Source organism: Perissodus microlepis, chromosome 5 (assembly GCF_051167445.1).
Source record: "Perissodus microlepis isolate ML-2025 ecotype Zambia chromosome 5, ASM5116744v1, whole genome shotgun sequence".
Taxonomy (NCBI): Eukaryota; Metazoa; Chordata; class Actinopteri; order Cichliformes; family Cichlidae; genus Perissodus; species Perissodus microlepis.
In genome coordinates, this window is record NC_140465.1 from 622,950 (window position 1) to 640,332 (window position 17,383).

The 17,383-nt window shown below is 41.3% G+C and overlaps 1 protein-coding gene across 3 annotated transcripts in view; it reads left to right on the forward strand.

Annotated features, from left to right (window-relative positions):
- The window catches only part of LOC146386331 (calcium-dependent secretion activator 1-like), a 331,088-nt gene that overhangs the window by 241,424 nt on the left and 72,281 nt on the right, over positions 1-17,383 (forward strand). For all 3 annotated transcript variants that reach the window (XM_084927304.1, XM_084927306.1, XM_084927305.1), the window contains exons 21-24: positions 7,360-7,515; positions 10,127-10,274; positions 11,773-11,847; positions 12,291-12,374. In XM_084927304.1, coding sequence (XP_084783430.1) covers positions 7,360-7,515; positions 10,127-10,274; positions 11,773-11,847; positions 12,291-12,374 — 463 coding nt within the window. The remainder of the gene's footprint in view (positions 1-7,359; positions 7,516-10,126; positions 10,275-11,772; positions 11,848-12,290; positions 12,375-17,383) is intronic.

Consider the following 17,383-nt stretch of genomic DNA (forward strand, 5'->3'; position numbering starts at 1 on the left):
GGAGTGCAAAATTAAAACCAATGGAAGAAGGACGAGAAAAGTTCAAAGCCATCAGGTGCTCAGATTAGAAAAAAGAGAAAAGAAGAGGAGGAGAAACGAGCAACAGATGCAGGTAAGCAGATGTGTGATTGGATAATGGCAGGTCATCCTGAAACAAACACAATCAGAATGCTTGATTAATCGTTAAGGAAATTATGTGGGTTACAGTTTCTCCAAGAATGGTAAAAATAGTAACAATAACAAACTAAACTCCAAACCAGGGGTCGGCAACCTTTCTGATGATGAGTTCCATCTAAAATTTCCTCAGAAGTCAATGTGTCATATGACTGCATTAGCAATAAATTTAATAACGCTCTATATGAACAGTTACACACTATATAGAACAACTTTATAGGATTATATTTGTTCGCAGATGTTGGCAGCTGTCAGCGAATAGTTATCAGCTATTTTGAAACAAAAAAAGACTTTTTATCCATAACAGCAAATGAACTGAACAACAGAAAATAAAAATGCTATTTATGGTCTCCTCACAACAATGATAAAAAAATAAACTGGGCCAATATGGCATGTTTGTTAATACAGAGACACACATGTTAATATGATCTTTGGTCTCCCACTCAGAGACACAGGTCTCCGAGTGTCCAGCATTCAGAGGCTACCTGAGGACTCATGTGAGAGAAAATCTGCTCACACAGACATGTAGAGCCAAATACTGTCAATAAGGCCTCAGCAATGTTTTTAAGACAGTTACACGTGTCAGGTAGTGATGTCCAGCAGGTGAAAATGCAGCTCCATGAACATGCACAGCTGTGGATTCCAGCTGCGTTCGTAGTTCTGCAAAATTTGACCCCACAGAGTCGAGCTTTTCATTTCAATCAGCTGCATTTCGATGTCCTCTGTGTCCAGCCAGTTAATGCGAGACAAATCCAGCTGCTCATTAAAGCTTTCTGGTTTGATCAGAAAAGAAAACATTGGTCCAAACACCTGAAAGTCCCAAAAACACATTATGAATTCTGTCTCGAGTCTACGGATGTATCCGTGGTGCTGATGCTGCGCTGAGCGGACAGCTCCTGAAGCTTTTGAAGTGTCGGAATGTGGAAATTTCAACATCGCTTGAAAAGACTGCCAGCTAGCAACGTCAAAAACATTCCAGAGTAGAAAAGAGTGTGTGTAAAAAGGGTGTAAGTATTGCAGTTTTTACAGTGTATTACACGGAGGAGTTGTACAGTGAGATGGCCACAGGGAGGAATGATTTCCTGTGTCGTTCAGTGGTGCTTTTTGGTAATCTCAGTTTAGCCAGTATGTCATGGAGTGGGTGTGAGGTATTATCCATGATTGTCCTTATCTTGGACAACATCTGCTTCTCAGACACCACCCTAACGGAGTCCAGCTCCATCCCCAACACATTACTGGCCTTGTGGATCAGTTTATTTAGTCTGTTGGCATCTGTGACCCTCAACCTGCTGCCCCAGCATGCAACAGCAGAGAGGATAGCACTGGCCACAACAGAGACACAACAACATAACATTAGTTAGTAGGGATAGTGAAAATTTCTGTTTACGTTTGTTAGTCACTTGGCTATGATAGTAAACAGTAGACACTGATGTAGCTTACTGAATCTTTTGGACTGTGTTCAGCACAATATTAATTAGTCATTGTCAATTGTTGATTTGGCCTGTTCTCATTGTATAATGAATTATAATGGTTGTTTGTTAGCTGTTTGCATTCCATGTGTACTCTCTGTCTCTCTCTCTCTCTCTGTCTCTCTCTCTCTCTCTCTCTCTCTGTCTATATATATATATATATATAGCTATAGATATAGATATAGATATATATATATATAGATATATATATAGCTATAGATATAGATATAGATATATACAGTGGCTTGCAAAAGTATTCGGCCCCCTTGTTTGCCCAGGGCACCATACAGGCTAGGACCGCCATTGCGTGTATGGATATTAGAAACAACACTAGATGGTCAAAGTGCCAGCTACTGGTTGAGAGAGAAGTATATCAAGACATTAAAAATAGCCTGAGCTGTTCTTAATGTCTCACACTGCTGAAATGCTTGGCACTGCACAAAGTTAATTTTGCATGCATAACTTTCATCGCATAACATTTCTTTCAGAGAATAAAATACTATGTTGCATCAGAAAAATTGCACTTAGTAATATTGCACTTAAGGGAGACTAGACAAAGGCTACCATGGTATATTGGATATGTGTGTGTCTGTTTGCACGTGTGTCTGCAGAGACCATGTTGTAGACTCTGACAGCAGTATGAAGGAAAGACCTGCGAAATCTCTCCGTTCCACATCGTGGGTGCCGCAGCCACTGAAGGAGCTACTCAGTGCTGTCACAGTCTCCTGCATCGGGTGGGAGATGTTGTCCAACAGGGATGACAGTGTAGCCACCATTTTCCTGTCACTCACCACCTCCACTGGGTCCAGAGGGCAGAACAGAGCTGGCCCTTCTGATCAGCCTGTTCAGTCTCTTCCTGTCCCCAGCAGAGATGCTGCCGCCCCAGCAGACCATGCCTTAAAAGATGGCTGAGGCCACCACAGAGTCATAGAAGGTCTTCAGGAGTGGGCCCTTCACGCCAAAAGACCTGAGTCTCTGCAGCAGGTACAGCCTGCTCTGCCCTTTCCAGTAGAGGGCGTCTGAATTATGAGTCCAGTCCAGTTTATTGTTCAGATGACCACCAAGGCACCTGTAGCTGTCCACAGCCTCAATGTCCATACCTTGGATGTTCAGTGGTTCAGTGGAGGATGTTTGTGCCTGTGGAAGTCTACCACCAGCTCCTTGGTTGTTCGAGTGTTGATTCTTAGGTAGTCCTGCTGGCACCAGTCCACAAAGTCTTGGGTCAGTCCTCTTTACTCCCTGTCGTCCCCTATCAGTGATGAGGCCGACTATTGCAGAGTCATCAGAGAACTTCTGTAGGAAGCACTGGGTGGAGTTGTGGGAGAAATCTGCAGTGTAGATGGTGAAGTGGAACGGAGCCAGAACCGTTCCCTGTGGGGCCCCCGTACTGCAGACAACCCTGTCTGACACACAGCCCTGAGGTCTCGCATACTGTGGTCGGTAGGTGAGGTAGTCCAGTATCCATGTTGTGAGGTGATGGTCCACTCCTGAGTTCTCCAGCTCAGGAGTACAGAATATACCAAAGTGATCCACTGTCCCCACCACTGTGGATGCATATGCATCAACCCCTTCAGCCAACCCATTGCAAGGAGATGATGTGGCTACAGATTGAGGAGCCAAGCAGTACTTATGAGTACTGAAGAGTTTCAGTCAGGTTTCAGAGCTCATCACAGAACCGAAATGGCCTCTGACAGTGGACTCATATGCTTTGTTAAATAGAAAAGTTTTAAGCCTAATCTTAAAAGCAGAGAGGATGTCTGTCTTCCCAATCCAAACTGGAAGCTGTTTCCACAAAAAGAGGGGCCTGGAAGCTGAAGGCTTTGCCTCCCATTTTACTTTTAAATATGCTAGGAACCAAAAGTGAGCCTGCATTCTGCGAGTGAAATGCTCTACTGGGGTGATCAGTATCACACGGAAAAAGATAATGAGTTCACTGTACTGAAATGGCCTCCACAGTCACCAGATTTCAGCCCAAATGAGCGTGTTTGGAATGTGGTAGAACAGGACATGTGCCTCATGGCTGTGCAGGCGACAAATCTGTGACGTGTGACGTGATCAGTGTTGGTCAAGTTACTTGAAAAAAGTAATCAGTAACTAATTACTGATTATTTCCCCAAAAAAGTAATCCCGTTACTTTACTGATTACTTATTTTCAAAAGTAATTAATTACTTAGTTACTTAGTTACTTAGTTACTTTTTAAAAACACGATTTACAACCTGAATAGGTGATAAAGTGATAGATCTTTCAGCCCAATTCTACCTTTTCTGCATAATCCATCATACAAAATGTAATCAAATGTAAAAGTATCTTTTTTAAACTTGTTTTATCAGTTTTAATCTTTTAACTTTATGCATCAAGCAAAAACTTAATTATATGCAACATTCTCTGACTTGAATAAATTAGTTTAACATTTAAACCTATTTTCTGCACATTCCAGCACATAAAATAAAATGTTTTTTGTGTTTACACTCAGTCTTTCAAATAGATGCAAGTAAAACACAGCAGAAAATAAATAAAGTCAAAGACTAGCGGTCCTGTTGCTCTATTTTCACCTGTAAAGCAGGAGTGGGGTATGCGGAGGTTTACCCTGGTGCAGGTGTGCCGCGGTCAGTTGAAGAATCCGCGAGTTTCTCTGTGAGTTTCCCATCACGTCGTAGCTACTCGGTGCTTGTTTAGGGTTTTTTTTTTCGCTGTAAAAAGAAGTTTTCTTCCCACGCACAGCGGACACTAATGTTTTTGTCACTTTTTATGGAATCAAACTCAAAGTAAGGTCAGTACTTCCACGCTTTAAACGCTGCACGCTCATACTCTCTCCCGCACTGATATATTAAACATTGTTGATCTGCACACAGCTGTTGTCACCAACAGTGCACTGGCTTACATGAGACATTCTCGCAAAAAAATCACAGTTTTAGTAACGCAGTAATGCAGCGTTCCTACGGGAAAGTAACGGTCATCTAATTACCGTTTTTGCAATAGTAATCCCTTACTTTACTCATTACTTGAAAAAAGTAATCAGATTACAGTAACTGCCCATCTCTGGACGTGATCATATCAATATATAACAAACTATGCTGTAAACAATTAATGTTGTTCCGAAAAGCATGAGGGAGTCAGTTCTGTAGCAAGTTGTGTCTATGAAAGTGTCCAGTGACAATGTAGGAATTAGCAGCAGCTTCCAAGGCTTGATCAACCTCCATTGCTACAGAACAATTTAAATTGTTAACCTATTTTGTGTTTACTGAAAAAGGCTTTTTTTGTATTATTCTGAAATGTACGTTCAGTTTTGAGTAACCTTACCTTTTTTTTTTTTTTTTTTTTTTTTTACCTCTGGCACTTCACCACTTACCTTTGTACCATTTCAAGCTGTTCATTGGACTTGAACGACTTGAATTGCAATAACTGGAAAAATTGGGGTGTTGTAAAACTTTTGAGCAGTTGTTTACATGTGGTAAGAGTGAAAAACAAAACATGGTGGTCAGGAAAGTAGTCATTATTCCATTTCACAGATAGTTGCAAAATGAAAGCAGTCTCTCCCTGTGCTTTCCTCATCATTACATCTGTGTGCTGCCTTGTGGGAAGCAATGTCCATCAACAAAGCACATAACTGTGTAGTGGTTTTCTTTTTGATGCTAGTATTTTCTTGTCTGCTAATGAATGTAGTAAGCTGGCAGAATGTTTTGGCCTCAGGAGTGGTTAGGACAGTATAACTAAAGTGCAACTTTAATGTATTTTCACCACCCATTCAGGTTTTCTATTAATATGCCATGTTAGTGCTACCATTAAAAGAACTAGATGTAACAATATACTATTCACACATCATCAATAGCACTTTGAAAAATTAAGCTATAAGTTGTCTGCACTGACAACGGATTTCAAACGTGTGAAACCTACTTCATATGGCGCAGAATCCTGCAGAGTGTGACGCTGTCACTGCAGCACATCCATCTTTATTCCCACATCTGGGATCTTGTGGATACACATTCAAAAATACCAGCCCTATAAAAAAAGTGCTGAGAGTTGCATCTCAATCTTCACTTCATAGTTAGCAACTCTTTCACTGCCACCCCACCCCCCACCCCCCAAAACACCCCAAATGTTTAGAATTGCATAAAAATAGTTTGTTGCTGATGCTTGGGTTTTATATAGTCCCAGAGCCATGTTCATGTAAATGTCATGGCATAGTGTGACTACCCTATCTCCCTTAGTGATCAGTCTTCAGTCAGAGTTCAGTCATTCAAGCAGAGCTGCTACTCCTCAATATCGAAAGGAGAAAGTTGAAGTGATACGGGCACATTCAATTTAATAAGCTAGGGGAGGTGGCTGTGGAGAAGAGGGTCAGGGCCTCTCTGCTTAGCTTGCTGTTCCCACCCAGCCTCAGATAAGCTGAAGAAAATGGATGGATGGATTTATACTATTTTCCCTGTTCTACATTAGGTATACCACAGATGCAAGGTCTATTCAGTGTGGAAAAATATGTTCTAAGAATAGTCGCTGTGTACACTTCAGCATTTAGGATTTACAAGATGAGGTTTTCTGCTAAAGGCTGAAACACCAGCATCTTAACATTTACTGTTACATCTGCTTGCCTGGATCTAGATCTTTGAATCTGTCTACTCTAGTTAGTTTACTATTTGGCCTGATATGAAACAGTGGATTCTCAGTCAAAAAAAAAGTCCAATAAGTGCCAGAAAAGGAATAGTCAAACAGCTAAACCGAGACTGCATGCAGTCCTCCCAAAGACTAACAGTAAATTGGCCAAATATCGGCATACATCATCTGCTGATGGTTAAGAAGTTGTCGTAGACAGAAAATGGAATGAGAGTGGTGTTCACCGCAAACAACAAGATGTGCCAAAGAAAAAACCCAAATAATCATAATTTAGCACAGATTACAAAATAAATGCTGGACTACACCACATATACTTAGAATTAAATACAAATAACTTAGCTTGTGTAAGTACTGGTTATGTAATAATAATAAATTGCATTTATATGGCGCTTTTTGGGGCCCTCAAAACACATTACAATTCCACTATTCATTCACACACTGGTGGAGGCAGCTACAGTTGTAGCCACAGCTGCCCTGGGCAGACTGACAGAAGCTCTGCCATATCGCGCCATCGGCCCCTCTGGCCATCACCAGCAGCCCATTATTGTGCTCTACACCGACTGTGCAGGAATAAAATGTAAATAGTAAGACAGCAGGGATAAATAACAAACATAAGAAATATATACAATCAACAGAAAGGCACATATTGGAGAATCACACTAATCATGTACAAGTGTCAAAAACTCACAAAAGCTTGTGTATCAAATATGATGCACTTGGCTTTACCAAGTTAATAATGTGGTCAGTGATAAGTGGGAGTGCTGCTAATCCTGGTCCAAGCAGTCCTTGCTTTCCCCCAAAAAAGGCCCTTTTGTCATCAGGAAATTGAGGATTTCAATAGTTCTGGAAAACCTGGTTTTAAATCACTTCAAAGTCATAATTAATGTCCTTTACTATGTTCTTGAAATTAGCCCAAAAATGCTTTGAGTTTGAACCCCAAATTTACGCAGTTATGACCACAGACATACAAGGCATGATAAGTCTTTTGTCTTATTACTATTTTATGCATTGTAAATGAAGTCACCATAAAAGTGATTTTTGTCTTTTATTTTGTTTGCATGAACATACACATAATGTCTAAAAATGTGTTTAATTTTTCTACAGTAATGGGTCAGGGACATCAGAAGATCTCTTCTGGAAGCTTGATGCTTTGCAGACATTCATCAGAGATCTCCACTGGCCAGAAGAAGAGTTTGGAAAACACCTTGAGACCCGACTGAAGCTGATGTCTAGTGACATGATAGAATCCTGTGTCAAACGGTAAGATGAGGTGTGACTGCTAGAAAACAGTTGTAGTGTATATATTGTAGTAGTGATATTTGAATTGAAAATGGGTTTGAAACATGACTATGGGCAGAAATTTGTGCCATCAGAAACTGAATTTGAATAAGTTAAATTTGAATTTGAATTACTCGGATTGAATCTGAATTGTAACTTGAATAAATGCTTTTAAAAACTGAATTTGAATTAGCCTAATTTGAAATTCAATTTATTGGTTTGAAAATGATCATCACTAAATTGAAATTGAATTTTATATTTTGAAAATGAATTCATTTGCTTTGAAACTGTATTTTATCCTTTAAAAATTTAGCTCTCGAATAATTTCAGATTCACTTCTCACCATTCAGTTTCAGTTCTACAATTCAATTTCAGTTCCAAAATTCAGTTTTTTGGGACTAACATCTGGTTCCGGTTCAAGAGTAATCGAGCGCAGATTAATAGAACTACGTTTTACTAGCGGACCGAAAGTGTTACTGATGGGAATCTACAGCATCTTGAGCTGAATTAAGACTTCAGAACTCATTCGTCATGTTGAATGACCAGCGGATAAACTCTCAGGTCGGTAATAAATGTATTACATGTGAACAAGCGTCATGTTAACAAATGATAGCCATACAGTAACTTTTATGCTTATTGTAGCTGTTAGCTAAAAACACTAATTTAGCGTAGTTTGCCCTGGATTCAGCTTTGACAAACAAATATGATCGACTGTTTCTAGTAGAATTCCAAAGTTGTCATCTTGGACCCTCTCAGAGCCCTGTATGCTTGCAGAGACCCCTGCAGTAGGGAAACATGCAAAACAGTGTCCAATAGGGCTGCCACGATTAGTCGACTAGTCACGATTACGTCGACTATCAAAATCGTCGACGACTAATTTAATAGTCGACGCGTCGTTTGAAGCTTTGTAAGATCACAAAAGACGCAGGAATAAGTAGTAGGATTTAAGAGTGTAATAACGGACTGAAACAGAAGATGGCAGCACTGCATGTACAAGGATGCCAGCTGCCGTTAAACCCCGAAGAAGAAGAAGAAGCTCTGTCCCAGAATTCATAGCGCGGCCCAGCTCAGTTTACAACAATGGCGGCAGCTAGTTAGTTTTAATGTTACTCTTATTATTCTTTCTGGGTCACAAAATAAACGTTTAACATATTTTCAGGCGAGAATGTAGCTGTGTAAACCTCAAATATCTGCTCAGTTTATCAAGACACCACATATTTTCAAAAGCGCTCCCACGTTTTCAGAGACGTCTGTTACCCACTAGCTCGATAGCTAGCCGGGGGCAAGGCTCACTAGAGCCGTGAGAACACCGGACTCCCGGCTTCAAACCCACCTCCGTCTTTCGCTACTCAGGTTAAACATATATAAGTCACTTAGATAACTTAAATATTTTATTGTTTGGCTTTTTTAGTATTTTATTTGTTCCTGAGTAAATCGGTTTGGCTGAGATCAAAGTTATAGTTTTTACACAGCTGAATAAACGTCAGGCAGACAGCTGATTATCAGAAGTGTGAGATGCTCCAGAATTTACTCCGGTGTCCTGTTATATTTTAGATAGCAAGGAGCAGACGGCTGAGTTTATTAAACTTCACCTAAACAATCTGCAAATTTCATTAAAATTTAATAAACTATTATCTTGTCTTTATTTTTAGTTAGCACCTTAAACACTTAAAGCTGTAAGTTAATGATAGTTATATAAGAGCAGATGCTGCTGGTGCAATAAGCTGTAGTTTTACGTCCAATGGATGATGATCTGATTAGTCGACTAATCGCAAAATTAATCGGTGACTAGTCGACTATCAAAATAATCGTTTGTGGCAGCCCTAGTGTCCAAACCTTTGTATTTTAGCTTTATTTATGTCTTACACACTTCTTTAGCTAACTTAATAACTTTAGCTAAAGTGAATAGTTAGTCTAATTCATTAGTGCAGCATTACTAGATCACCTCTGTTTGAAGTGATATAATATAATATACAACTATCACTGTGTTTAACTACCATAATAATTCTTAGGGTACTGAGCGCATGCTTAATTCGTTTTTTATGAATGAAAGGTGAATCTGAAATTATTCGAGAGCTAAAATTTTTAAAGCATAAAATACAGTTTCAAAGCAAAGCAAATGAATTCATTTTCAAAATATAAAATTCAATTTCAATTTAGTGATGATCATTTTCAGACCAATAAATTGAATTTCAAATTAGGCTAATTCATATTCAGTTTGTAAAAGCATTTATTCAAGTTACAATTCAGATTCAATTCGATTCAAATTCAGTTTCTGATGGCACAGATTTCTGCCCATACATGACTGGTAAGCTGTTTGAAGTATTACTATTACAGTTTTAGGGAACTATACTTTGTGTCAGGGGAGAGGAAGAGAGGGAAAAATATAAAAGAAATGAGTGAGAAAAGTTTTTCTTTTTTTTAATAACTGAACAAATGTACTAAAAGCTAGTAAGAAAAAGTAAAAATACTTCTGTAACTGGGCTATTTTCATGTTCATATGATTAGATTTCCGATATAATTGTTACTTTTAGTTATATGTGCATTGGGTCACACTTCTAAATGGCTATTGCCTGGAAAATTCCTTCACTAGGACAAGGACAGCCTTTGAGGCCAAGCTTCAGAGGAGCAGCCGGACCACAGACTTCCGAGTGCCTCAATCCATCTGCACCATGTTCAATGTCATGGTGGACGCCAAGGTCCAGTCAGCCAAGCTGTGTGCCATGGACCTGGGGCAGGAGGTAGGAAATACTAAATATCTCCCGTAAACTCACTTGCTTTCAGAGTGGATTTCCCTCCAGTTTAAAATGATTCATATTGGACATCATACAATTTAAATCTTGGATACACTTGAGGTCAAAAGTTTGAATGTCATGGTAATTTGGAGCTTAAATCTTTTAATAGATAGAGCTAAATGTTCTACAGTGTATTTTAACTTGACTTGAAGGTCCAGGACTATTCACTTCTTATTAGTGATCATGACTAACTGACAACTGGTAGTTTTTCTTTGCCACCATAAGGATTTATAGTACTTGGTACAATCGTAAAGTCTAAAGAAGTCAGTCTTGTAGATTTACAGGTCTCTTGAAGTTGCTTCTAAAAGACTGAAGACCACCAATTCAAACAATTGTATGTAAGTACTAGTTCTTTGGATGTATCACCACTTTGCCAAGGTTTCAAAGAAAACCCAAACTTTCACTCTGAGATGAGAGAAAATCATTAGGTTGTTCAGAAACAGGGCAGCACGGTGGCACGGTGGTTAGCACTGTTGCCGCACAGCAAGAAGGTCCCGAGTTCAATTCCACCATCAGGCTGGGGTCTTTCTGTGTGGAGTTTGCATGTTCTCCCCGTGTCTGCGTGGGTTCCCTCCGGGTACTCTGGCTTCCTCCCACCGTCCAAAGACATGCAGTTTGTGGGGATAGGTTAATTGGATGGTCCAGATTGCCACTGGGTGTGAATGTGCGAGTGGATGTGAGTGTGAATGGTTGTCTGTCCTTGTGTGTTAGCCCTGCGACAGACTGGCGACCTGTCCAGGGTGTACCCCGCCTCTCGCCCTATGACAGCTGGGATTGGCTCCAGCACCCCCCGCGACCCTGAAAAGGATAAGCGGTAGCGAATGGATGGATGGATGTTCAGAAACAACCTAACACAGAATTTGAACGACCTTACACTAGTCACCCAACAGTGTGATGCTGGATGTCTGCATTTTGAAACTACAATATTGAGATGATAGACTCCAAAATCCTGCAAAATCTTAATTCATCTTAATGTTTTCATACGTGGTTTGTTTGTTTGTTTGTTTGTTTTGTTTGCAGGTCATATAAACAAGACCAGGCTGTACAAAATATACCTTGATAGGTTGGAGCTAGATTTACTAATGTGCAGCGGCTGAAAGCCTTCTTTTGACATTCAAAAGATGCTGGATTTACTGAAAGTTTTGGACAGGAGTATTTTTTTTTAATTCACTTTCATGAGAAGAATATCACACAGGTTTTAGAGATGACATGCTATGAAAAATTTATTTTCACTCCTGAACAGGCAGTCAGTCCAGTCTTAAAAATATCTGCAGCTCATGCTATATATAATAACTATGCCATGGCAAATTAATAATTAAATACTATTTAGTGTAAAAACTTCCAGTGTTTCTTTTCAGTGGCTGATGTCAAACAGAGGTTACCAAGTGTAATCTACTGAGGGTGAACAGTCTAACATTTTTTTCTTCCTCTTATTCTTCTGCAGAGGCAATATCACTCCCAAATCAACAATCTAATTGAGGAGACGGTGAAGGAGATGATTACTCTGCTAGTAGCTAAGGTACAAAAGTACACTACATGTTCCTAGCATGGTTTCAGTTCTTGTTGAAAAGAAACAAATGACAGCAATAAGACCTAAACCAGGCATTCAAATCAACTACAGAGAGACATAATATAACAAAAAGGCTCATTTTAAACTATTACAATTTCATTTAAATGTATGAATGCATGGTTAGCCATCCCAGTAAAGAAATCATCGCTCATCTGGACATAGGATTTTCAATGGAAGAGATGTTTCATCACTCATCCAAGTTAGCTCTTTAGTCTGAGGCTAAAGAAGTCACCAAAAGACACGAAAAATTCAAAAGCACCATAAAGACTTAATGAGATGAGATGATAACAACAAGAATCCAATTTTATATACGACTCAGAATTTGTGATAGCTTATGTTTCCAAATGTAAAGTCATTTCTCTGAGGCTTCTTTTTCCTCTCTTCTTTCCTAGTTTGTCGTCATTCTAGAGAGTGTGTTAACCAAGCTTTCCAGATATGATGAGGGAACACTCTTCTCTTCTTTCCTGTCTTTCACAGTAAGTAGTACATGTGTGTGTGTATATATATATATATATATATATATATATATATATATATGGCCTTCTAGTAGTTTCCTGTTTGATATATTTCCACTGCACTACATCAATTACATTATATTACATTATAATGGTGTGCTCAACTTAAAACCTCAAAGAGTTTCCTTTCCCAGGCAAAAAAAGAAAGAGAACGTTCTCCAGAAAAAAACAAACTATACAATGTTGTGAAAAAAAGTTTGTCCCTTCCTGATTTTGTATTCTTTTGCATGTTTGTCGCACTTAAATATTTCAGGTCATCAAATAAAAAAATAACTACTAGACAATGATAATACAAGTAAACTCGAAATGCAGTTTCTAAATGAAAGTGTATATGATTATGGAGAAAAAAACCTAAACCTACCCCCACCAAATATTTTAACAAAATCATTTAACCTTTAAAGAGTTAAAAGAATTCCAGTGGTTCCTGAAAGCAGTGGCTCTGTGCTTTTCAGTGATATTAGAGTCACCTGAGGTATGATGTCACAGCAGCCCTGTGAAAATGAAAGTTGTTTTAGAGAAGAGAGAGTGAACGAATGTGGTGGGGCTGTATAGACAACAGGCATTTTTTCGGATATTTGGAGTTTTATTTTTATTTATTTTTATTTTGCTGTTTGCTTTGTTGTTTTCTGTATTTGCTTAGATTCTGATGTGTCGACCTGCCTGGGATTACCATAATCACCCTAATATCACTGAAAAAGCACAGAGTTGATGCTTTCAGGCACTGTTGGAATTTTTAGATTGCGGCAATGCTCAAGAGCTAGATAATTGGACCTAAAACTTTGGATTAAATAGAAAAGGTCTGACAAAGTGGAGTACACCAAGAGATCCTCAAGAGCCAGACATCATGCCACAATCCAAGGAAATTCAGGAACAAATGAAAAACAAAGTAATTGAGATCTCTCAGTATTAAAAAGATTTAAAGCCATTTCTAGAGCTGCAGGACATCAGCGAACCACAGAGAGACCCTTTATTTACAAATGAAGAAAACATGGAACAGTGGTGAACTTTCCCAGGAGCGGCCGGTCGACCAAAATTAACCGGAACCAAAGTGATGACTCATTCAAGAGGTCACAAACGACCCCATAACAACATCCAAAGAACTGCAGGCTTCTCTTGCCTCAGTTAAGGTCAGTGTTCATGACTCCACCATAATGAAGAAACTAGGCAAAAATGGTTCCAAAGTGAAAGCCAAAAGCAATACAAAGACTCGTATCATTTTTCCAGAAAACATGTTGATGCGTCCCCATTACATCTGGTGTAAAAGTAAGACAGCATTTGAGACAAGGAACAGCATACCAACAGTAAAATATGGTTGTCTTACTATGATGGACTGGTTCTGTTTTGCTGCCTCTGGACCTGGAAGACTTACTATGGTAAATGGAACCGTGAATTCTGCTGTCGTGCCATCTTTTTGTGACATCAACCTAAAGTGCACTTGGGTTCTGCAGCAGGACAATGATCCAAAACACACCAGCAAGTCCACCTCTGAAACGCTTAAGAAAAACAAAATGAAGACTTTGGAGTGGCCTAGTCCTGAACTCAGTCCTGAATCTGATTGAACTGGTGTGGTGTGATGTTTTGTTTTTTTTTTTTGCCTGTCCCGTTTGGATCTTTAGCCATCAGAATTGTTGTCTGAAGCCCAAGAAAGATGCCAAGCAGAATTACTTTACCAATTGGATCATCATGGTCTTGCCATATTGGTCCATTTGATTGACCTTTATTATGATTATGTATTTATTTTATTTGGTTTTCGGTTGTTACATACGAGACAGACATGACTGGGGGATAGGACAGGGAGAAAGAATGAAAGAAAGAGAGGGAGAGAAAGAAAAATAGAGGGGAGAAGAGACGGTGAGAAAGGGAGAAAAAAAAAAAGGAAAAACAAACACAACACCTGGATCACCTGTATGGAGATAAGAAAAAACAGAAGAGAAAACAAACAAGAAAGAGCAACATAATAAATACAACACCATCACAATAAACTAGCTAACAGTAGATAACAGTAGATACTAAATATTACATGTTATTGTGCAGTACACAAGATCGACAGTGCACAATGTGCTTTGAGGTAGCAGCCAAGAAAGGTGTAGTTTGTGTCCGTGAACACCCGTGTGAACACCCGTGTGTACACCTGTGTGCATACCTGTGTGGATCAGCATGCTTGTATTCAAAAGGTTTCTCCATGTAACGATCTGCTAGGGGGTGTGGGGAATCATAGCCCCGTCCCCCAGGGCATAAAGAAGGTATGGAGGTGATCCAGGCCCAGACATCCAGAGGCCCCAGAATAGGACCCAAGGAGGACCACCAGGGGGGCAACCATGCCACCCTCCTGCGAAGAGCTGAGGAGAGCCCCAAATGAGAGGTCACCCAGCAGCCACGGAGCAGAGGCCAGAGGGGGTTGCAGTGACGTGCCCACGGGCTCTGCCGGCAGCCAGCTGTGCCAGAGAGGACCGAGCTTCAGGCCCAGAGGCCAGAGGCCTGAGGGCACCCCACCCCCCGGAAGGGGTCCAGCCGGGCCACAGGTGCCAGGCCCCGCCAATCGGCCACCAGGAGTGAGTAGGTACATACATGAGCGCCCAGCCCCAGACACCAAGAACCACCAACACGCCAATGTCTGAGGGCATCAGCCACCGGCAGGGAGTGTGGTGAGGGGAGATAGGCCTCCATACCTCGAAGAGCCTGAGATATTCCCAGAGAGGTGGAGTCTAAGACCCAAGCTGACATATAGACACAGACGAACAGGCGCACGCAGACACAAACGTGCATTCCCACCCCCAGACAGATATAAATAGACACTGTACACACAGTCACACTCCCCAAACATACTCTATATCCCAGGTCCGAGTACCCCCACCCCCAGAGGGGCAAACCGTACCCAGACCCAGGAGATGTAACCCTTCTGTCTGGGGTGGAGGAAAGCAGACCGCCTCCGTATCTGCAGTAGCGGGGAGGCCCCGCATCCCAGACCCCAATCCGACGGTCAGCACCTCCTCCCAGCCCCCCACCCCCGACGGTTAACAGAACGAGGGCATGGTGCTTCCTGCCAGAGAGCAGCACGTCTCCTCCCGAAAACCCTCAGTGTCTATATGCATTTAAAATTGAGGGTAGGGCACCAGCGCCAGAGGTGGGTTTGAATACACAGACCATCCTCTGGACGCTATACAACGTGCCCACCCCCAAGGCCCTATACGTATGTGTTATGTGAGAGTGTGAGTAATGTGGATGTCTAGGTTGCAGAATAAAATTGAGGCACAGGTGGCCAGAAGGGGACAGAGGGGGAGTGCCTCCCCTGCACCCTGGTGACACACCTGCACCCCAAGCCCTGCGTGTGTGTGGGTGTGGTGGAGCAGGAAGAGGGAGGCAGCTGAGGATGGGGAGGGGCAAGCGGCCCCTCCCTGGGGCCAGCTCCCCCGCTGACCCCAGTAGACACCCCCACACTCTGGAACCCACCAGGGCAAGGGGGCCCAGGCTAATGCAGACCGGGGCCCACAGCAGCACCGCCCAGCCCCACAAACTCTCTTGAGTTTTTTTGATAGCCGGTGGTAGCCGGTGTATCAGAAAAACTCAGGAGGGTTTTCTCCAAGCATGACATCCCGGTGCATTTCAGACCCAGCAACACACTCAGACAAAAACTGGTTCACCCGAAAGACAAAACTCCAAAACACAGACTTAACAATGTGGTGTATACTGTACACTGCAGCGAGGAATGCCCAGACCTCTACATTGGAGAGACCAAACAGCCACTTCACAAGCGCATGGCACAACATAGAAGAGCCACCTCCACAGGACAAGACTCAGCAGTCCATCTGCATCTTAAGGATAAAGGACACTCTTTCGAGGATGCCAATGTTCACATTTTGGACAGAGAGGACAGATGGTTTGAAAGAGGAGTGAAAGAAGCCATCTATGTCCACTGTGAGCGACCATCTTTGAACAGAGGCGGTGGTTTACGACACCAACTCTCTGCCATCTATAATCCAGTTTTGAGATCCCTCCCCAGACGCCTTAACGCCCACTCACATCCTGGGCCATCTGACCTCAGGAATTCGCATGATAAGGTGGGACCAGGTTTCACAATGAGCTCACCCGAAACCCTGGCTGATTGGGACCCACACCCAGTTTCACACCTTGGCTCAGACGATTAGAGGATCATCAGGGGGTCCTTTTGTCCCTCTGTGGGGGGATACTCCCACTATACTCCCACTAGGTTTAAATCTGGGACTCCCAACCATTTGACCTTAGAACTCTTCAAGCAACTTAAAGAAGTCCAGACGCTTTTCTTTGCAAGCTCCTTTGACCCCTCTGTAATTCTGCTAAATCTTGATCTAAAAACAATGCACCCTTATTACACGCACACACACTTTTCAATATACTAAGCTCTTTGGTTTTGCAAGCATTCACATCACACTCTTCAGCGTGCTCAGCAGAACTCTTTCAGACATCAGGACAATTAACAATTTTCCACACATATCACAATTCTTTCAGCTCAGTTTTGTAGCATCATCCACGCAATACTTTCATCAACATTTTACACTCCTCCCTAAACTTCCTTAAAAAAAATAAAATAAAATAAATCATTTCACACACACACCATGCCCCTTTTCTCTCAACACAATGTGCACCTTTAATCATTCATCCAAATAACAATTTTACACTTCACTTATACATTCACACATTTATATATTACAAAAGACTGCCAGTAACTGCCAAGATAAATTATTTCCATTACCATATTACCTCTTCAAAACCGATATTATTCACCATTTCCATATCACAGTTTCCAAATCTCAGTACCGGTACACCTAACTTTTTCCTTGATTAATTTAAAAGCCTCTAAGCCCAGGTCCAACCTTGCTGGTCAATCAACCCGCTTTGGGAACGCCCTCACCGATAGCGGTCAAATTTCTAGGCCCTATGTTAATTTAAAAGTGGTCCCCGTGAGTTGACCGGAAACCCCACTCGTGGGCGCT